A 22,541-nucleotide genomic window follows, 5' to 3' on the forward strand; every position below is an offset into this window, starting at 1 on the left:
TGATGCACTCTGGAACTAAAAGAAGGTCTAGCATGGACCGGGGCCGAAGGCGGGGCGGGGATGGGGCTGCTCACTAAATGTGACTGACTGAGCAAGTGAAGGAGAAACGTGGGAGGGACAGGTGTCCTCCACCACCGCTGCCGTGTGTGTCAGAGCCTTGGATCCAGGAGCCCCATCTCGGAGAACTTAGCCTGTAGGGATGAGGGACAGGACAGAGTGTGCGCGTCATCACTGTTTGCACTGCCCGAGCACAGAAGCCCCACGGACCTCCACCACAGGGGACTAGGAAGATAAATGTGGGACCACGGGGCCCCAGGCAACCGTTGAAATGATGCTGCCCCCCCAAACAAAATATGTTTATTTATGAACACAGAAAGAAATGTGGAAGGATAGCCATCAAAATTTTAACTGTGGTTATCTCTGGGTTAAGAGATTATGGATGATTTTTACATCCTTCCTTTGGTTTGTCAGTGTTTAATTTTTTTTTTTTCTGCAGTGAAGAGGTATCCCTTTTGAGTAAGACAAAGAGCATGAGCTTGGTTAGTCTGCTTGCTCATTACTGCTGTTGTTTTAATGAAGAAGCAACTAATGCATCATTTAAAACAGCCGCACACTCAAGGTCACACTTCAGAGGGACTGACTGAGGGCTACCTGCCTGGCGTTGCCAACCTTCAGCCTGAAACCGAGGTCCAAGAGGTAATTAGAAAGCTGCTTCTCTGTCATTCCTGCTCAGACAAACCCAGGTGCTCACTTCAGTGGTTATAAAAGCCCATTCTTCCCCCTGACATTCTTCTAGTTGATAGAGGAGGTACAAGATTATACATTGCCTAATGAGACTCAACAAAGTTATTTTCATTCTGAAAGGAAAACAGACGTGGCCCGCAGAAGTGGAGAACTTTCCTAAGTTGGTGTTCCTACACCAACTGTTCTTCTTTGAGGGAGGCTGGACCTCCCAGCTCTTAGGGATATGGAAATGGGGGCCAGGAGCACCAGAACCCACACACTGCAGCCTGGAGCCTCCTGTCAACCCCAGGGACAGCCTGGGGCTTCATGCCTTGCCACTGTGGAAATCTGGCTTCCATCCACCAGCCTCCGCCTCCCCTCCACCTTCCTACCAGGAACACTGGGATCCCTTCTCCCAAACCTGCTCTGTTAGTTTCTGTGCTTGGCCAACAGGTCCCGCATGACTGCCTCCAGAAATGGCTCAGGGATGGGAAAGGCCCTTGTCTGGCTCCTGGGGTTCCCTCCAGATGCCAGAGCCAAGGCTGTCCCAGGAGGGAGGGGTCACACCCAGGACACTGATGTGGCCTCAAGTGTGGCAGGGACAAGCTCGCCGTGCCCTCAGCTCCAGGCTGGAAGGAGACCGAGGAACGCCATGAGCATTATTCTTAGTGACGCCTATAACAACAGTAGCGACTTCGGTGCTTTTTCCTCATCACAAAAATATACAGAAACACTGCAGAAAATAGGGACTCTAATAATAATACTGATAAAGTAACTCTTGCTATTAAGAATGAATTTTAACAAGGACCATACGCTCTATTTTGAGGCATACAACTCCCAGACATATGCATCTCTCTCTATTTATTTTGGATGCCCCCGTCCCGCTTGTCTACACAGCCAAAAGGAGGAGAGTACAGGGAGGCTGGTGGGTGCTGAAACCGGGAGGAGGGCTGAAGGCAGAAAAAAAAACCTGAAAAGAAATGTGTTTAAAAGGAGAGCAAAGCATAACAAATAGGGAGCACACTCCCTGACCACAGAGAGAAGCAGGAGAGGCTCTAAGAAGGAAGTGAGCCTCCCTAGGACAGCAAACCCTGGCTCCACCTGTGCAGCAGCCCAGGTCCTCTACTACGTACTTTACATTGACCTTCTAAGAGCAGGAGCTGAGGATGCTGATTTGGGGTAGAGTTGCCAGAAAAAAATGGAGGACGCTCAGTTAAATTTGAATTTCAAAGAGACATACTTTGGGCCATACTTAAACTAAGACATCATTTCTTATGTGAAATTCAAATATTGCATGGGATGCACTTATTACACTAATTATTCATAATTCCTCTGAAATTCAAGGCACACTGGGTGTCCTTGTATCTGTATTTGCATTTGCCTGGCAACCTGAATTTGGTGGCTCTCTAGAAAAAGGGCTAAGGCGCCACCACCAGACCGCCCAGTGCGGCCACCTGCCCTTTCTTTAGAGACCTGATGACTCTTCCTGGAGCGGCTGGGGGAAGGACAAGGTGTTTGGATGGAGAGTAATTGACACCTATAGATCAAATGACGGGAAGGAGATACAAAACCAAGTCCTAGAGGAAGGGCTGGAGAACTGAGAAGATTGGCCCGGAACAGAAAAGGCAGTTAGGGAGGGGTAGGTGTGACCGCCTGCCTTAACTGCTGGTCATTCACACCGGAGGGGGGAGGCAGAGGACAGAGTCGGAGCCAAGGTAGGGCAGTACAAGGAGTCAGATTTCAGGCCAGCAGTGTGGCAGGCGGCCAGGGAGGAAGGGGCCTGCCACAGAAGGGTTTCCAGAGGCTGGCATTCTCAAATGTCCAGCATGGACCAAGTCAGGCTACTTGGAGAGTGAAATCCTTCAAGGTACTCACCAGGGTTGTCCCCAGTGAAAGCCACCACTTTGCATCCTGGAGGAAATCCATAGCGCTGGACAAAGTAGGAGGAAATGGCTCCCTGAGGAGGAAAAGCAAGCATGCCCTACTGAGGTAAATCTGACCTACTCCGCATAGCCCTCCAAGCCTCCGGTCGCCAGGCCTGCAGGCACATCAGTCCCTGTCCTAAACCAGGGATGTCCCTCCCATTCACGGGAAGCCAGAGGAGCCCAGCCCAGGCTTGGGACCACAAATATTAGGTCACCCTGCCTTGAACACCATTGGATTTTGAGAGGCAGCTAGAACAAACCAATCCCCAATGTGTACTTATTTTGTAAGTTCCAAATTCTGAGACAGCATTAGTGGTAAATAAATAAGGGGAGGGTGCTTGGGTGGCTCAGCGTCTGCCTCTAGCTAGGGTGGTCCTGGAATGGAATCCTCATTGGGTTACCCACTCTCCCCACCCCCCCTCCCAGTAGGAAGTCTGCTTCTCCCTCTACCCCTTCCCCCGCTCATGATCTCTCAAATAAATAAATAAAATTAATTTTTAAAATTTTAAAATAAATAACAAGAGGACACACAGGAAGAAAATTCATGGAAGAAGAGAAGGCCCCACACCCTTGCTCTATCAGCCCAGCAATCTGATTAACCAAACACACAAGTGCACAGGTCAAGTTTCTAAGGAAAATAAACCCAAAACAGCAGTGTGGGGAGGGAACACTCCTGGGGAAACATGGCCTCTAGGTCTCCTCCCAGGGTAGCTGTGGGACAGCAGTGACCCCTCTAGACAGACTATAGTCTTTAGAGAGCATAGCTATAAAAGAAAAACATTTTTCCCCTTTCCCTGACTTTACCGAAGCTCCAAAATTTTAAAACGAATGATGGGCCATCCTGGTGTCTGGAAAGAAAATTTTGCTCCATTGTGGGGGAGGTATGTGATATGGTGAGTGCTGTGAAATGTATAAGCCTGATGATTCACAGACAAAATAATACATTATACATTAATAAAAATAATTAATTAAAAAATTAAAAAAAAAAGAATAGAAAATCTTGCTCCTTCCAGGAAAAAAATCAGATTTACATGAGAATAAGCCATCTCCCAGGAGAGAACTGTGTTGGCCCAGGTTGCCTGAGGAAACAGAGCCCGACACAGGGTTTGTGTGCAGGTGGTTTATTTGGGGGAAGCAATCCCAAGAAACGAGAGGGGGAATTGGGGAGGCGGGAGAGCCCACCCAAAGGTACACTGTTGAGCTGGTCCTCACTGTGGAAAATGTCCAAGGAACTGTGCGTGAAGGATGCTGGTGCTGTCCCCCTGGGGTGTTAACTCCCTGGACCTCCAGGTTTTCAGGGCACAAACTTGGAGTCACAGAAGCCCCGGGCAGAAGGTGAGAGAAATGAATGCAGCTGGGGCAGGGTGCTGCGGGTGACATCTGCACAAAGCCACGGCTGCTGGCAAAATAACTGGGTGAGGAGGCCGCAAGCTGGGGCTGGAGAAGCATCGGATACCATATATCCCAAACCCGTTCCTGCCGGAAATGAGAAAGCTGTATGGGCACTGCCTGCAAAGGAAGGGATGCTGGGAAACATGGATTCGGCTTGTTTCCCCCATCACATGGGTACGTATGTACAAATGAAAAGGCCCTTTCAGAGTCAGTCCTTTTCCATTCCTCAAGCTGCCGGTCTGTGCACAGGCCCCCTCCTGGAGGCATGTGTTCCTGGCATAAAGCAAACAAAGCCCGCTGCCACGGACCGAACACTGCTCTCCGTCTCACACAAAACCAAACGCCATGCATGGAATACCAATCCCAGAGGCTTGGCCAGTTCCTGCTGGCCCTTCCTTATTCTCTCCACTGGGCTTCAGCAGGCCTGGGTCCTGAACTGTGCCCTTCCAAGGCAGGGGACTCTCCTCCCTCAGCTCCGTACATCGGAGTCAATCTCAGAAGAGTGGCTGGGACTTGGAACAGGCAGCACCAGCGGGCTTCAGGGACCTTCTGCTTCCTTCCCACTGATACTCAGAAACACCGAGAATTCTCGCTCTTCTCAATGTGTGGTGTGTGCTCCCACCAAAGGGCCTCTGAAGGCAGGGCCCAGTCTCCCTCTACTCCATTCTCCCCACAGAACAGCCACGAACGTAGTTAACTAGGGGACAACAGTGTCTGTGCTGAATGGGGATTCCGTGCTAATGGTTAAATGTTCTAAACCACACTATCTTGCCTTTTTGCTGTGGAGCAGAGTTCTTTATATACTTTGGATACTAACTCCTTGTCACATATATGATTTTTAAATATTTTCTCCCACTCCATAGGTTGCCTTTTTGTTTTATTGGTGGTTTCCCTTGCTGGGCAGAAGCTTTTAAGTTTGATGAGGTCCCACTTAATTTTTGCTTTTCTCGCCTTTGCTTTTGGTGTCAAATCCAAAAAATTGTCACTAACACCTGTTTTAGTCTAGGAGTTTTTATGGTTTCAGGTCTTACATTCAAGTCTTTAATCCATTTTCAGTTAATTTTTGTGTATGGTGTAAGACAGGGGTCCAATTTCATTCTTTTCCATGTGGCTGCCGTAAATGTTTTTAATATTACCCTTGGGATCAGACAATATCTTAAACACTTTATCTGTTTTTATTCTTTTTTAAATTTTTAAAAAGATTTTATTTATTTATTTGACAGAGAGAGAGATCACAAGTAGGCAGAGAGGCAGGAAAAAGGAGGGGGAAGCAGACTCCCTGCTGAGCAGAGAGCCCGATGCGGAACTCAATCCCAGGACCATAGCAGAGGCTTAATCCACTGAGCCACCAAGGCACCCCTCTTTTTTAATTTTTTAAAGACTTTATTTGTGAGTGATCTCTACACCCAGAGTGGGGCTCAAACTCACAACCCTGAGATCGAGAGATGTATGCTCTAACTGAGCTAGGCAGGCACCCCATCTTAAGCGCTTTAAATGCATTAATTCGTTTATTCTGCACAAGTCCGCATGACACAGAGAGTATCATTATTCCCACTGTTTCAGGAATAATGGAAATGATGGGGAAACTGAGGTACAGATGAAAGTCACAGAACTGGTGAGCAGCCAAGGCAGGAATCCAGCCTGGGCAGTCTGGCGTACAGCCTACGTTCTCCCTCAGCTTGTTCATATTTCTATTTTCTCCAGACTGCCCAGAGGTGGTACCTAGCCCTAGAATGTCAGCATTCTGTGTACTTTTTCATAAAGTGTGCAATCACCCACCACTTATACCTTCTACTTTTCTTCCTGTTCTAATAAATTTCTAGTGGAATTTTCCCAGGTGCCCTACCCCACACTTTGCTGCCACAAGGCAGTCATCTGTATGAGCACTTGAGTCCCTGCTAAACGCAAGGCATTGATCCAGATATTTGGCTTTGCTGTACATCAAATACTTCCCTTACCCTAGCCTGAAAATCCCACATGTGTATGCCTGTGTGTAAAGAAATGAATGAGGGTGACTTTGTGTGCGTGTGCGTGTGTGTGTATTCTGCATTGCTTGCCCCAGTAGCTGCCCACTAGGAAATGAGCCATGTCACCTGCACAGGGACCTACCACCACAGAGCACGACGGTACAGGTGAGCCAAGCTTCTCCTCTAAATGAGGTGCACAGGCGCGAAGGCAGACCTGTGACCAGACTTTGTCCTGGATCTGCAACAAATTCATTCCAGAACCTGAGGAATGAAGGAAACGAGAAACAGAAACATCTTTGCAAAGGACCTGTGGTGAACACGCGCCCATCTGGCGGAAAGCCGATCGAGTTCTTGCCACAAAATCGTACCTGGAGCTCTTTCCCAACGGAATGCATGCAGTGTGCCTGGGTCATTAGGCAACTAGAGAGCCGGAGAACCAGAGGTCAGCAGGGGCCTTGGAAACACACGGCCCCACCACCTCCTCCAAGTATTCCTCATGTCAGCCTAGGAATCTGTGTTCCTAAGACCCGGCACTACACTGATGAGGAACTATTCTCTGTGTCCCCTGGTGCTCGAGGGGTCTGTGCAGAGGTGGCCCCATGCCGATGTGGGTCAGCCCTCAGGCTTCCCTAGCCACCTCTAACTTTTCAAGGACATCATGGGGATCAGCTCCCAAAGTCTGTCTGAAAACAATCTACATCTCCCAACGCTTTCCTGAGGACGGCAAAGGGAAGAGAAGCCAGAGCAGAGAAGGGCTCTTCTCTTCCTCCTCCACTGGGCCCAGGTGGAGGCAGACAGCCATCGGCAGGGACCCAAGCAAGGAAGTGAGACGTCGGGTAAATCAGGGAGTGACTTCTCGGGGGAGTGAGGAGAGTGGAGCCGAGGGCCCAGCGAGGCTGTAGAACCTGAACTTTGGAACACCGACGGGAGCAGGGCTGTGACTTTTCCCAGCAGCACGTAACCGCCCCAGGGTGGGCATGGCGAAGACGGGTGGACGTGGGCTATTCCAGGTTCAGGGTTCTGCGGGCCTGACTTGTGTGCAGCTACCTGTGGGAACCTTTTCTTCCCCAGATTGTGAGTGAAGCTTGGGGACCACCTCTTTGACACCTTACTTTCTCTCCCTGAACGCTAGAATAGTATGTGGCCAATGACAGCACTCGGACAACTCCAGCTGGATTCCAGAGGGCTCTGAGCCTTCTGAGACTCCTCTGAAGTCAAGAGCATCAGTCTGGGCTCTCTCTCTGCACTCTGCTTCCTTTTGCTATTTGGCCTTTAGCGTGGTCTCACTCAAAAGTACCTTCGGCAGCCTCTCCCGGCTCTCCTTCCTCACTGGCATCGCTTACGTTAATTTTTGGCAAGGCACTGACTCCAGAAACTCACCACTCCCTTGAGTTCCCCAGATGTGAACACAACTTCAAGAAACAACACCTTGTGGGAGCCAGGCTCCAAGCGACCTAAGCCCACCCCGAGCCCTGGTGTTCCACCTAGTGAGGTCCCTGCCTTCCCACACCTGGGGTAGGTCTGTGCGACCAGCAGGGTGAGCCAGAAGGGATGGCACATCACTTCCAAGGTTAAGGTGTAGAGATTCTGTGGCTTCTGCTTGGCCACCCTTTTGTCTCATCCCTTGCTCAGGCAGGGGTGGTGGGGGTGGGGGTGGGGATCCATCCACTGTCACTGGTGTCCTATGGGAGGCCCATGTGGTGAGGAAGTGAGGCTTCTGGTTAAGAAGTTTGGGGCTCTGGAAATGGATCCTCCAGCCCTAGTCAAGCCTTTCGATCGCTGGTCCTGGCTGCCAGCTTGACTACCAGCTCATGAGAGCTCCTGAGCCAGGCCCACCCAGTTCACCGGCTCCCAGACTACGGACCTGCAGAAATCCTGTGAGATAATAAACACTTGCAGTCAGGGGCCTGGGTGGCTTGGTCGGTGAAGTGTCTGCCTTCAGCTCAGGTCATGATCTTAGGGTCCTGGGATCAAATCTGGCAACAGGTTCCCTGCTCCATGGGGAGCCTGCTTCTCCCTCTGCCTGTGCTCTCCCCCTCTCTCTCTCTCTCAAATAAATAAAATATTAAAAAAGAAAGTTCCTACTTGGGGCGCCTGGGTGGCTCAGTGGGTTAAAGCCTCTGCCTTCAGCTCGGGTCATGATCCCAGGGTCCTGGGATCGAACCCCGCATCGGGCTCTCTGCTCAGTGGGGACCTGCTTCCCCTCTCTCTCTGCCTGCCTCTCTGCCTAATTGTGATCTCTCTGTCAAATAAATAAATAAAATTAAATTAAAAAGTTCCTACTCTGCTAAGCATTGGGGTCACTCATTACATAGCAAAAGATAACTAACACAGTCCCTTCACAGCAAGATGACAGGGCTAAAAGTCTGTCCTGCCCACACCGCCCACAGGTGCACACGTCCACCCACATACCGAACAGGCACACCCCCCAGGACTCTGAAGGCTTACCGTCACTGTAGTCGATAGGGGCGTAAGACCCAAGGAACAGGGAAGCAGCAAAACTACTAACCAAAGAAATTCTCTGTGAAAGAGAGAGAGGCATTGAGATAGGCCTCATACCATAAGCAACTGAATACTCTGATACCCACCACCTGAGAAGAGTTTTAAATCGGAGAGGGAAGCGGAAACGTGGAGTGAGATGGCCCAGTAATGGCGGTGAGAGAGTATCCTGGAGACAGGACCGTTGGCATATGTATCCGGAACACCAAGAACCAAGTCCTTGGGGGAGCGCCTCACTCTGCAGTTTCTGACCGGCCAGAGAACCATCAAGTCCAGCAAAGAGGAAGAGCAACAAGGCCTGTGGAAAAGCCGTGCTCAGGGAAGTGGCCCTTCTGCCAGGTGTCCAAGGAGCCTGATTTCCTTTCTCTCACTTCCGTCACAAGGGAAGTGGGATGTGTGGCCACAGGATTCAGAACCAACAAAGTCACTCTTGGGGGTTCAGAATAAGTGTGAGTGGAAGTTGGCCCCTCAGAAGCCACAAACCCCAGGCATGAGCTGGAGGAATGGATAACGGACTTCAAATGTCCCGGAGGGTCCGTGCTTCCAGGCGGGAATCACAGCAGAGAATGCCAACACCTCCTGGCCTGAAGGTCTAATGTCTGCTAATCAATGTTTTTGGCCAATGAACATGAGATCTATTTATGCTAAAGGTAGTATTATAAAAGAAATTCAACTATGACTTAAATCAAATAGGAACATTTAACCAACCTCTGTGTGTGCATAGGCCTCAGGATTCTGCTGGTAAATCTTTGCAATCTGGTTTCCTGTAAAACGCTGGAAAAAGAGTGCAAATTCTTCAAAACCCAAATCCTATGTGCAGTGATCATCTCCACAAAGTGAGGTCGCCGTAGCATGCTCTGGATATGAGTTAGTATCGTGAATGCCTTACAAAGGCCTCAAACCTAGAAATGTTTGCTGCACATCCTTACTGAAAAAGCCTTGCTCCACCCCACTCCACCCCTCACCACAGGGACTGTGCTGACCAAGGGCACCTGTGCAGGAGATGAGGCTATGTTCCCTACCCCCAGTCATGAGCCAAACAGGGCCAGTCAGAGCCAGCTCCAGGAACAGGGGCTGAAGCCATCAGGAAAGAGGCATTCCTTTTATTTATTCATTCCTCTTTTACTTGTCCAGGAGCTATACTAAACACCTTGCATACATTGACTCCCTTGGGCTTCAAAACTGTCACAAGCATGAGTGCTATTTTTATCCCCAGGTTAGAGGTTGAAGTGGAAGTGCCTGCAGACAGCACGGCCATGAGCCCACCTCGATCCCCTGCTGGGCAACAAGAGACCCGCCCTTGCTTGTGGGCAGCAGAGGGAGGCAGGACAGCCTTGGGCAGAACCAGGGGCGAGAGTGCCCAATCCTGGCTTTGCAGGGGCGATCCCCACAGGGCCTCATGGGATCCCCACTGGGGCAGGTCACCAGCTGTGTCCCAGACACCCAGGGACAAGGGGCCAGAACCAGCAACAGGACCCTCCTCCCAGGACCAACCCTGGCCCCCAGCCCCAGGGCGGGCACTGCTTACCTCATAGGCTCGGGAGCCGGTGAGGCAGCTGAGAGCCTGTGCCCCGCCCACGGCGGCCTCCAGCCGGCGGCACTGGACTGTGGTGCTGGAGTCCATCCATACTGGGCTGTCCCTGATGGAGAAACAGGCCTGGAAAGGAGGAACAAAGGCACAGGCTTGAACTCTGCCTGCTGACTCTGGAAACCGCCCCGGCACTGGCGGTTCCTCCGCCTATCACAGCAGGTATGGTCACCTCCCCATTGGATGTGACCTTGGGAGACCCGTGGTTAAGCCCTTCCCGCCCAAACCTCGGCCTGGCCCAGTGGTATCTCTCCCCGGAAAGCTCAAGGTAGAAGGTTCTGAGGAGGACACCTGAGCACCACTGGAGATACTGGAGATAAGCAGGGGAGGGCTAGAGCTGCCGCAAAGTGCCATTTCCCAGGGGCATTTGCGGCGGGGAACCATGGAGAAGACAGAGCCTGCCTTCCCAGCACCACCCAGAGGCATCACGCGCCAAGGTGAGCTCTCTGAGGGGGAAACTAGCTGGAGCCATGCCTAGCAGGAAGGGACCCGAGACGAGGGTTGTCAGCACCTGATCCTCCATCCAGACACCAGCTGTACCCAGCAGGAGGCAGGGCAAACCCTGATTACCGCACTACTGCCTGAGCCAAGTTCGCATACCCTTGACGATGCACAAAAGCCCCAGACTTCAGGGCCCGAAGGGGCTTGGGCCCTTCTTCCCACGGTTACCTGAAGCTGCTTATGTAACAGGAGGTCTGGTGACAGGCTTGTCAGCACGCGGCTGGCCCCAGCCTTCCAGTATACACTTCCATGTTGCTGTCAAGGGAAAACCCAAGCACATGCTCACATGTCCACACACTGGGATCACCTCCCAGAGTCCAGACCACACCCCAAGGAACTGGCTCCAAGCCTGGCCCTGCCACTTCTTACAGAACTCACCCTTTCTGAGTCTTGGTTATCAGCTCTAGAAAATGAAAACTCTGCCCTGTCCACCTCAAGACTTATAGGAAGGGTCCAAGAAATAATTAGTGGTTTGGATTTTGGTATCCTTGTAAAATTGTATTGTAAAAACATATTGCGCACAATAGTACCTGAAATTCATTCCTTTATTCAGTTACCCGTTTGTTCACTCAACGAACATTTACGGAGAACCTAGGTCATGCCGGGCAACGGGATGGATGAGTAGAATAGTACTGTCCTTATTCTCTACGATGTGGTCGGTGAGTCAGGGAGGAAGACACAAACACACAATTATAAAACCCTGTGGATGTGCAGTGGCAGGGCAGTGGGGACACAGAGGAGGGCCATTGAATGTGAGCTGGCAGAAGGGGCCCTGTTTAGTAGGAAAGGAGCTGGAGCTGAGCGCATGGGTGCTCTGTGCAGAGAGCAGGCATGGCTGAGAGAGGCTGGCAGGTGCAGGGAGCAGTGGCACCTGACACAGTGGGCTGAGTCTTGGGCAGGAGGGAGGTGGTGGGGGCTTGAGGGGGGAGGTGGCAGCCTGAGCTCCAGGGCCTGGAGGTGGGGGCTTATCTCGGAGATGTGGGAACTCTGGGTTAGCAAGGGAGTGCCATGGCCAGGGCTGAGTGTATGAAAGGGTTTAGGAGTCACAGAGAAGGTACCTGGGAGGCAGGAAGGCCCAAGCAGAGGCCCAGAGAAAAATTGTAGATATTCGGGTTGGGGTAAGAGAGGCAGGATTGGAGAGGAGGTGGGAGATTCAAGAGTCATGTAACAAATCAACAGGGCACGGAGACCCCTTGGACAGTCAAGGATGACAGGTGGGTTGTGGCCCTGGGGTAAGCTGGAGGTGTTCTTAGGGACACCTGGCATGGGATCAGGGGATGCCCAGGAGGGACAGGGTATCCCAGCCTGTGGTTCAGATGAGAGAGGTGGGCAAGATCTCCTGGGGAATCTGTCGAACAGGACAGGAGCGTTAAATTCCTATTAGGCTGGAGGATAGAGGAGAAGAGGTGGCTGAGAAAAATCTGTAAGCACTCTTTCACAAGGATGTGAAAGCAGGCTAATCCACCATGAAGCAAAGGGATTCAGAGGGTAAGACTCATCTTGGGTCCTGACTCCTCCACCAGGCAGCTGTGTGACCTTGGCTAAGTGGCATTGCCCCTCTGCGCCTCAGTGTCCTCAGGTAAATGGCAATGATACTAAAGGTAGTAGCTAAAACTTACATGAAGTTTTTATGCACTAAGTATTTCACATTCACATTGAACCTCAGGCGGAGGAGGACAGGAGGCCCCAGAAAGTTCGATGACATGCCCTGGTCACTGCTTTTAAATGGTGAGCCTGGGGACAGAGCCTGGCAGCAGACCCAGTGCTCCCGTGCTAACCACACCCTGACACCGCCTCCTAAAATACTGTAACGAATAGGTTAAATTGTCTAAGTAAGAGGCGCCTGGGTGGCTCCTCAGTTAAGCAGCGGACTCTTGGTTTTGGCTCAGGTCATGACCTCAGGGTTGTGAGCCCCATATCGGGCTCCACACTGAACACCGAGTCTGCTTGAAATTCTCTGTCCCTCTCTCTCTACTGCTCCCCCATTCATGCTTTCTCTCTCTTTCTTAAAAAGACAAAAAGTCTATGTAAAACGCTCAGCGTGGCACCTGGCCTGCACTAAGTGCTCAGTCGGTGTGCTTTGTTATTATTTTTACAAATATTGCTACTACTAAAACTGCTCTCATTAGAAGTCGAATGTTTGACTTTGCCTCTACTTCCAGGAAACGGAAAACAATGCCAGTGCTCCCAGGCAGGCATCATCAATGCACGCCAAATGCTTCCTCTACCCCAATCGACGACCTCTATCTGGTTCTTCCTCACCCGGGGTCCCGTTCTGGATAATGCTCCGAGGTAGCAGAGCGGCAGGGCTCTACCAACAATAGAAAGTGTGCAGCGACTCTCGGGGGCAGCATTCCCTCCAGGGGAGCCCCGCACCCCTTTCCAACGGCCGCCCACACGCCGCAGAGGGGCTGCTACAGACAAACCTGGCCCGCCCCAGACAGGGCGAGGACTTGAGAGAAGTCGAAGCCTGAAGCCTTCATCCTCTCCAAGATGATATCCAGAGCCTGAAAGACAAACAGAGCCCACCGTGACCGTCCAGAACCACTGAGTCACGCAAACCCATGGGCCTCAGCCCTAAAACCCTAGTGCTTGCCGTTATCCCAGAGATGCAAGAGAGCTGATCGCTTAGGATGGATAAGGCCTGGAACAATTCATTGAAGTCAGCACCAATCAAAAAAAAAAGATGAACCACAATAAAAATAGCTTAAATAGATGGAGTCAGAAACCATGGATCCCTCAAATTCTGCTCCTCCAATCTGTCGGGACTCCTAAGCACTCAAGAAGAGCAAAAACAAAGTGGATCAAATTGTGGTTTCTTGGGACGCCTGGGTGGCTCAGTTGGTTAAGCGGCTGCCTTCGGTTTAGGTCATGATCCCAGTGTCCTGGGATCAAGTCCCACATCAGGCTCCTTGCTCAGCAGGGAGCCTGCTTCTCCCTCTGCCTCTGCCTGACACTCTGTCTGCCTGTGCTCACTCTCTCTGACAAATAAATAAATAAAATCTTTAAAAAAAAATTGTGGTTTCTTTTATTTGCATTTTCAACCTCTGAACTACTGGTGTGATTTCACTGCAACAGAGAGGTGAAGAGCAAAGTAGACAGCCCCCATCGGAGGGAGAGGGGACCAGGCTTAGACTCTGTGTCCAGGAGCACCAGGCTGGAAAGGGTAGGCAGAGATGGCCATCTGTCCCAATCCCCATTCCACCCCCCACCATCTGGGTGCAATCTTCTTTCTTGCAAGACCCCAACTGTGGGATAGATGATGCTGCCCAGCACAGCCTAATGCTCCCTAAGACTTCAGGGCAGGGATCAGAGAGTCACTCCAGGCTGTGTTTCCCTCGAGGGTAGAACAGCCACTGGAGTTTTGATCTGACTCCACCATCCCTACCCTCTGCTGGGAGGGCTCCTCTCGCAGCCCAGGTTGTGCCAACTGGGCCCTCCTGGCCTAACCTTGAACAGGGGATGGGGCATAGCTGGACGGGGGACTGGCAAAGCTAGAACAGGTCCAGTCCTGGGGGGCTGCTCATAATGAGAAAACATGGGGTCCCACCCCCAAGTCTGGCTCTCTACCCATTGCTCATCACCTCAAGTTAAGGCCCTGATCTATCAAAGTCCCTGACATTATCACTGGGACCTCTAGACACGGACTCTTGCCTGTCACCCCAGCACCCCTTGGTCTGGCTTAGCCTTAGGAAGTCCATTCTAGCTGGCCTGGCAAGTAGAAAGCTGTCTTTTACCCTAATCCTCCAGTATGAGTCAGGGTTAAGTTGATTTAAAAAAAAAATTTTTTTTTTTAAATTACACGTTATCTTAACAGAAAGAATTCAGGAGAGGGAAGTGCTTAACCAGGTACCGGAGGACTGGACCAGCTTTGGCAGACACACTGAGCATTGCCTTTGGCTGGCTTCCAGTTTCAGGGTCTCGGGACCCCCGAGGCAGACCCAGCCCTATCATGCTGCTCTGTACTGGCCATACCCCTGGTCCCACGGCTCCATGGGTCACCCCTGTTCGGCAATAGGCAACTTCCTTTCCTGTTGGTCCTGAGCAGGCAGGCCTGGCCTGGGGTCCATCTGAGCCTGAACACTAAAACGCCAGTGCTGTGCCTGCATCTCAGGGTTTGAGGGTTGGCCAGAGGGCCTCCCGCAGTGTCTGGCAAAGATGTGGGAAAGGCGGTATTCTCAAGATGGCTATTTCCTGGCAGGGCCTGCCAGTGCTCTAGCACCAGATCTGCTAGACCTTTCTGTGCCCTCTCGGCTCCGAAGTACTGACACCTGCTGCAGGTGAGTCTAGCCCGAGGAGCCGGGCCGACTCCCTCTCCCAATGAGGACCTGGTCTCAACAAAGGGTCTGGGATCCCTGTGCTTACCTGGACCCACATCAGGACTGGAGAGGTCACTGTCAGCCCGTCCTCGTGAATGTGAACTCCACCCTGAGTCCTACAAGAACAAGACAGAGTGCTGGGCAGGGCCTTGGGCAGGGACCCGGTGGGGACAGAAACGCCCCTTCCCCAACGTCGATGGGAACATTCTAAACTGAACGAGGCTGAACAACGCTGGCAGGAGGGAAAGAGGAGACCTAGGGAATCGCTCAGGGGTGGTGATTCTCAGAAGACACCAGCAAAACTAAGCCTTCTAAATATGAGGGTCTCGCCCTGGAAGGCAGGCATGGCGCCACTTGGTGCTGTGGCCATGAGAGAACTGGGGGGTGTAGGGTTGGATTAAAACCCTCCCAAGCCCACTGAGTTTGGAGAGATAGAAAGGATGTGCCACACAGAGGTGCTGCGTCTGCAGGAAGCATTCTTGGCCATCAGACCAGGGAGTCCTTGGATTGCAAGCCTGGAAAGTTGCCTGGACCCCTCTCCCTACCCTCGTCCCCCCATAAGGCCCTCGTGCAAATAAATGATTTGACAAAATCCAACTCTTTCAATGATGCGTTTATCTTTATTTTTAAAAATTTTGTTTATTTACTTGAGAGAGAGAGAGCACAGAGGGATAGGGAGAAGCAGAAGCCCACTGAGCAAGGAGCCTGATGCAGGGCTCGATCCCAGGACCCTGAGATCACGACCTGAGCCGAAGGCAGACGCTTAACTGACTGTGCCACCCAGGCACCCCTCAAGGATGAGTTTATTTTTTTATTTTATTTTTGTTGTTGTTGTTGTAGTTTTGGGGTTTTTTTTTAAAGATTTTATTTACTTATTTGATAGAGAGAGAGAGCACAAGTAGGCAGAGAGTCAGGCGGTGGGGGTGATGGGGGGAAGCAGGCTCCTCACTGAGCAGAGAGCCAGATGCGGGGCTCGATTCCAGGACCCTGAGATCATGACCTGAGCCGAAGGCAGTGGCCCAATCCACTGAGCCACCCAGGCGCCCCAAGGATGAGTTTAAAGATTTTTTTTTTTTAAGATTTTATTTATTTATTTGTCAGGGACAGAGGGAGAGAGAGCGAGCGAGCACAGGCAGACAGAGAGGCAGGCAGAGGCAGAGGGAGAAGCAGGTTCCCTGCCGAGCAAGGAGCCCGATGTGGGACTCGATCCCAGGACACTGGGATCATGACCTGAGCTGAAGACAGCCGCTTAACCAACTGAGCCACCCAGGCGTCCCCAAGGATGAGTTTAAAACAATAACAACAACAACAACAGGGAGCCTGAGTGACTCAGTCGGTTAAGCATCTGCCTTCAGCTCAGGTCATGATCCCGGGGTTATCTGGGATCGAGTCCCAAGAGTCCCTGCTTTACTGGGAGTCGGCTTCCCCTCTTGCCTCTCCTCCCACTCATTCTCTCAATCTCTCTCAATCAAATAAATAAATAAAATCTTTAACAAAAAAAACAGCTCAGAATCCATAGCTAGATGCTATGAGATAACCATGGGACCCAGAGATTCTATTCCTAATTATCCAGCCAAGAGAAATGAAAGTAAAAGTTCCAAGGCAGGTTTGTACACAAGTCTCCACAGCAGCCTTATCTGTGGCAACAGAAAACTGGAGTCAGGGGCACCTGGGGGGCTCAGTCGTTAAGTCTCTGCCTTTGGCTCAGGTTGTGATCCCAGAGTCCTGGGATTGAGCTCTGCATCAGGCTCCCTGCTCAGCGGGAAGTCTGCTTTTCCCTCTCCCACTCCCCCTGCTTGTGTTCCCTCTCTCACTGAGTCTCTCTCTGTCAAACAAAATCTTTAAAAAAAAAAAAAAATCTGGAGTCAACTCAGGTGTCCCCAAGCAGGTGAATGGATAAATTGTGGTATGTATGTGTGTGTGTGTGTGTGTGTGTGTGGTGGAGTACTACATGATGATGATAATAGTAATAATAATAAAGTGAACTACTGGGGCACCTGCGTGGCTCAGTGGGTTAAGCATCTGCCTTCCACTCAGGTCACGATCCTGGGGTCCTGAGATCGAGACCCACATTGGGCTCCTTGCTCGGTGGGGAGCCTGCTTCTCCCTCTGCCTGCTCTGCCAGTTCTGCCTGTAGCTCTCCGTGCTTCTGCTCTCTCTCTGACAAATAAATAAATAAAAATATTTTTTAAAAAAAGTGAACTACTGATACACACACTGACAGAGATGAATCTCCAATGACCATGCTGAGTGAAGGAGGCCAGGGCCACAAGAGTCTGTATTATATGATGCCATGTGTATCACATGCCAGAAAGCACAAATCCACCTGCTGTGAAAAAGGAGGTCAGTCGTTTTCCAAGTCCAACAGGGAGGAAAGGATGGAATGCAAAGGGGCACAAAGAATCTTTTCGGAACGATGTAGATAGTCTGTATATCGTAATTTTGGTGGCACTTTTCCAGCTATAGGTCTGCCTCGATCAAAATGCACTAGAGTGCACATTTTAATGATGTCCTTTTTTTATACACAAATTATACTAAATAATACTGACATTTTTGAAAAGATACTATTAGGGAAAAGGTGAAAAAGAGCAGCAAACTTTCCAGAGACAATAAAAACCATCAGAAAAAAATGTTGCCTTTGCAAAACACATGATAATTGCAACTAAACAGTCCGCATGTAAATAACACGTATTTAAAATTGGCAATTTCTGCTAGGAGGGAAGACTGGAGCTCCCCACACCTGCCAAAGCTCCAGGCCCAAATGGTTTCACAGAAAAGTGCTCTGAAACCTTTAAAAAACAAGTATTTCTAATAGTATTTAAATTGTTCCAGGGCACCTTGGAAATTTCCAATTTTTTTGTGTGTGAAATAAATACAAAATCAACACCAAAACCTAAAAAATACTGCACCAAAGTACAAGCAACAAAGAAAAAAAATAGATTAAATAGACAATTAAAATTTAAAACTTTTGTTTCAAAGGATCATCGAGAAAGTGAAAAGACTACGCACAGAAATGGGAAAAAAGTTTTGAAATCATGTCTGTTAAGAGACTTGTCTCCAGACTATCCAAAGAACTTTCAGAACTCAATAATAAAAAGACAACTAATGGGGCTCCTGGGTGGCTCAGTGGGTTAAGCCTCTGCCTTCGGCTCAGGTCATGATCCCAGGATCCTGGGATCGAGCCTCGCATCGGGCTCTCTGCTCCTCAGGGAGTCTGCTTCCTCCTCTCTCCCTCTGCCTGTCTCTCTGCCTACTTGTGATCTCTGTCTGTCAAATAAATAAATAAAATCTTTAAAAAAAAATAAAAAGACAACTAAGGCAGTTGAAAATGGGCAAAGGATCCAAGCAGACATTTCTCCAAAAAGGATACACAAATGGCCAAACATATTCAACATCATTGGTCATTAGAAAGATGCAAGTCACCACCACCATGAACCACCATTTCATGCCCACTAACACGGCTATAATCTGTAATTGGAAGAATAGTAAAAAACCAATGTGGGCAAAAACTTGGGAGAAATTGCAATCCTCCTATACCACTCATGGGAATATAAAATGGTACTGTTGCTTTGGAAAAGTCTGTTCATTCCACTCCTAGGTATATACCCAGTGGAAATGAGAACACATGTCCACACAAAACTCATACACTAGATTAGTCGGCCCCGGCTGCCATAACAATTACCACAGATGGAGTGGTCTAAACAGGCATTTATCTTGTCACAGTTCTGGAGGCAAGAAGCCCACGATCAAGGTGCTGGCAACTTTGGTTTCTGGTGAAAGTGTTCTTCCTATGTGCAGAGGGCCATGTTCTTATCGTGTCCTCACATGGCCTTTCCTCTGTGCAGACTCGGGGAGGAGAAAGAGATCTTCCTCTTACCAGAACACCAGTCCTGTTGGATTAGAGCCCCACCCTTACTACCTCATTTCCCTGAGTTACCTCCCTACAGGCCCTATCACCAAATACAGCCACACTGGAGGTGAGGGCTTCAACAGGATTTCTCAGAGGACAGGAAGGGGGCACAACGTAGTCTATACCATCCATGAATGTTCACAGCAGGATTGTTGATAAGAGCCAAAGATATCTGGATATCTTTGCTGGATATCTGGCAACTGATGTATGGATAAACAAAATGTAATAACTCTACAATGGAACGTTACTGAGTATATTATAGAAAGGAATGAAGTACTCATAGCATACAACAGAAACTCTGAAAACATTATGGTAAGTGAAAGAAACTTGCCAAAAATTACCAGCCATTGAACAAATTCATTGATAGGAAATGTTGAGAATAGGCAAATCCGTCAAGACTGCTTGCCAGGGCTGGAGGAGGGGCGTAAGCAGTGACTGCTAGTGGATACGGGGTTTCTTTTTTTGAGGAGATGAAAATGTTCTAAAACTAAATAGTGGAGACTATGACCCAGTTCTATGAGTATATCAAAAACCATGCAACTGTACATTTTAAAAGAGTAAATTTTTTGGTACATGAATTCTATCTCAATAGAGCATTAAAAAAAAAAAAGTGATGGGAAGGGATGACACTGTATTAGTTAATTTCCCTGGTTTGACACAGTTGAAGTTAGTTCCCACTCATGCAAAGCATTGTCAGTGGAGTGCTGGGGACCAGGAATGTGGAGTGCGGGGCCGGGGGCGGGGGAAGGGGCAGCTCTCTGTTCCCTGCGGTTAATCAGGGACCCAGGAGGATGGGGGCTCTTCTCATCTTCTAAGCGGTTTCCAAGGTGCCCTGGACACTCACATCCAGCCACAGGACCCAGAAAGACACAGGGCAGAGGATCACAGCCCGGTCATATGTTCTGATAGAGAGCCCTGTTCACTTTCTCCCACGTTCTGCTGGTTAGGACTTAAGTCACACAAGCGACCAAAACTGAAGGACGGTGAGGGAATGCCCAGGAGGAGAAAGAAAGAAGCCTGGTAGATCGATGCTCAATCGCTACAGAAAAGTCCCCATTTACATTAGTAAAAAGATACAACAGTCAGAAAGAAGTTTAAAATGAATTAGAGGTACCACGTGGTTTTGCCTTGCTACAAACCACTTCATGGCTAAGTAACTTGAACCTACTAAGCTCGTTTACCTCACAATTCTGTGGGTCACTGGGCTGAGCTCAGCTGGGCTCCTTCTGTGTGTCGGCTAGCAGTAGCGAGAGGGCGAGAGGGTTCTGCCTCTGGGGGCCAGCTGCTGCTTCTCTTGGCTGGGGATACCGGGGTAACTTAGCCACGTGCCTCTCATTCTCCAGCAGGCTGGCCCGAGCTTGGTCACATGGTGGCTGGGCAGGGTTCCAAGAATGAGAGCAGAAGTCAGCAAGGCCTTCTTGAGGCTTAGGTCTAGAACAGCACGATGTTACTTCCCTCACGTTCTACTGGTTAAAAATCCTCAGGTCAGGAAATTACTCTCATCTCTCGATGGAAGGAACTACGAAGTCACTTTGCAAAGGGGCTGGGTATAGGGAGGGATGGGGTAGAATGGTCCTTTCTGCAACATATCCATATGTCAAACCTGGGCACCTGGGTGGCTCAGTTGGTTAAGCAACTGCCTTCGGCTCAGGTCAGGATCCTGGAGTCCCAGGATCTAGTCCTACATCGGGCTCCCTGCCTGGTGGGGAGTCTACGTCTCTCTCTGCCCCTCACCCCTCTCATGCTCTTTCTCTCTCCTTCTCTCTCTCTCAAATAAACAAAAATCTTTAAAAAAAATAAATAAAATTTCCAGTAATTAAAAAGAAAAACATATCCAGACCATGTGAAGTATTCAAAAGAAGCTTGAACAAACGGAACAAACATTTGCTTTGACAGGAAAACTCAATCTCATAAAGTTGCTAACTCTCTGCAACTATTAATTTATAAAGGTAATATGATTTCAATAAAAATATTAGTAATTTTGCTTTCTGGAACTTTAAAAGCTGATTCAAAAGTATATATCAAAAAAGAACAAGGGGGCGCCTGGGTGGCTCAGTCGTTAAGCATCTGCCTTAGACTCAGGTCATGATCCCAGGGTTCTGGGGGGGGGAATCCCTGCTCAGTGGGGGGCCTGATTCTCCCTGTGCCTGCCACTTCCCTTGCCTGTGCTCTTTTTCTCTGACAAATAAATAAATAAAATCTTCAAAAAAAAAGAAAAAAGACCAAGAATGTCCATGGACACTGTACAGCAGTCAGAGGGGACCAACAATTCTATATATTAAATCATATTATAAAGCTGGAATATTAAAACACGTTACTGGCTCATGAACAGACCCGACCCAACTAACGGAACAGAAGAAAAGACCCAGAAATCGACCTAACCATACACAGAAATTAGCATATAAAGCAGGCATCTCAAATCAATGAGGTAAAGATGAGCTTCTAAAAATATGGTAGCCCTCCCAATCCCATCTTGTTTCATTTATTCTTCTCCTACCCCCTTAACCCCCCATGTTGCATCTCCTCTCCCTCATATCAGGGAGATCATATGATAGTTGTCTTTCTCCGATTGACTTATTTCGCTAAGCATGATACCCTCTAGTTCCATCCACATCGTTGAAAATGGATTGGGAGAGAGACGAACCATAAGTGACTCTTAATCTCACAAAACAAACTGAGGGTTGCTGGGGGGAGGGGCGTTGGGAGGAGGGGGGTGGGGTTATGGACATTGGGGAGGGTATGTGCTATGGTGAGTGCTGTGAAGTGTGTAAACCTGGCGATTCACAGACCTGTACCCCTGGGGATAGAAATATATTATATGTTTATAAAAAATAAAAAAAATATGGTAGCAAGACAATGGGAGAGTCATCAGCAAAAAATTGGAGCTGGATACAAATGTCATGCCATACACCTAGATAAACTTCAAATATTTTTATATAAGAAAACGGAAACCGTGCAAGAACTAGAAGAAAATGCAGGCAAATTGCTTCACAATTTCAGAATGGGGAAGGCCTTTCAAACTGTGACTCAAAATCTAGAAGCAATAGGAAAAGGCTGAGAAGTGCAGTAGCACAGGAAACACCCCTACCTCTAACCCCGTGTTAGAAGAAAAGAAATACTAAAAATGAGAACACAGATCAATGAGAAGTGAAAAGAGGAAAACAGTAGAGAAAAATCAACAAAACTGAAAGCTGACATTTCAAAAAGATCATTAAATTGATAAACCTCTAGCCAGGCTAACCAAGACAATAAGCAAGAAGACACCAATGATCAATATCAGAAATGACAGAAGGGCCATCACTACTGATCCCACAAACACCGAACGAAAATAAAGGAATATTATGAACAATTCTGTAGCCACAAATTTAAAAGCTTAAATAAAATGGACCAACCCTGGGCATCTGCGTGGCTCAGTCATTAAGTGTCTGCCTTTGGCTCAGGTCATGATCCTGGGGTCCTGGGATGGAGCCCGGCATCAGGCTCCCTGCTCCACAGGAAGCCTGTTTCCCTCTTCCACTCCCCCTGCTTGTGTTCCCTCTCTTGCTGTGTCTGTATCTGTCAAATAAATAAAATCTTAAAAAAAAAAAATGGACCAATCCCTGAAAGACACAACTACCAAAACTCAAACACACATAGTCTATCTACAGTAATATAAACTACAAATGCAAGATGGCTTCCAACGTCGGCTCAAAGTAAGCCTGCGACATGAGCAGCAGT

The 22,541-nt window shown here is 49.1% G+C and overlaps 1 protein-coding gene across 12 annotated transcripts in view; it reads right to left on the reverse strand.

Annotated features, from left to right (window-relative positions):
• Nucleotides 1–22,541, reverse strand: part of XYLB (xylulokinase) — a 65,219-nt gene that overhangs the window by 38,477 nt on the left and 4,201 nt on the right. For 11 of the 12 annotated variants that reach the window (XR_007129316.1, XM_047740368.1, XM_047740409.1 and 8 more), the window contains 8 exons: nt 14,961–15,030; nt 13,022–13,102; nt 10,764–10,850; nt 10,035–10,163; nt 9,215–9,280; nt 8,456–8,528; nt 6,150–6,268; nt 2,599–2,680 (listed from right to left, as the gene is read on the reverse strand). Coding sequence is in view for 11 of the 12 variants with exons in the window: in XM_047740368.1 (XP_047596324.1) it covers nt 2,599–2,680; nt 6,150–6,268; nt 8,456–8,528; nt 9,215–9,280; nt 10,035–10,163; nt 10,764–10,850; nt 13,022–13,102; nt 14,961–15,030 (707 nt within the window). In the remaining variant the exon portion in view is untranslated. Of the gene's footprint in view, nt 1–2,598; nt 2,681–6,149; nt 6,269–8,455; nt 8,529–9,214; nt 9,281–10,034; nt 10,164–10,763; nt 10,851–13,021; nt 13,103–14,960; nt 15,031–17,130; nt 17,197–22,541 lie in introns of those variants that run through there. The other variant, XM_047740418.1, reaches the window with a different exon arrangement.

The sequence above is a fragment of the Lutra lutra genome, chromosome 1 (assembly GCF_902655055.1).
Source record: "Lutra lutra chromosome 1, mLutLut1.2, whole genome shotgun sequence".
NCBI lineage: Eukaryota > Metazoa > Chordata > Mammalia > Carnivora > Mustelidae > Lutra > Lutra lutra.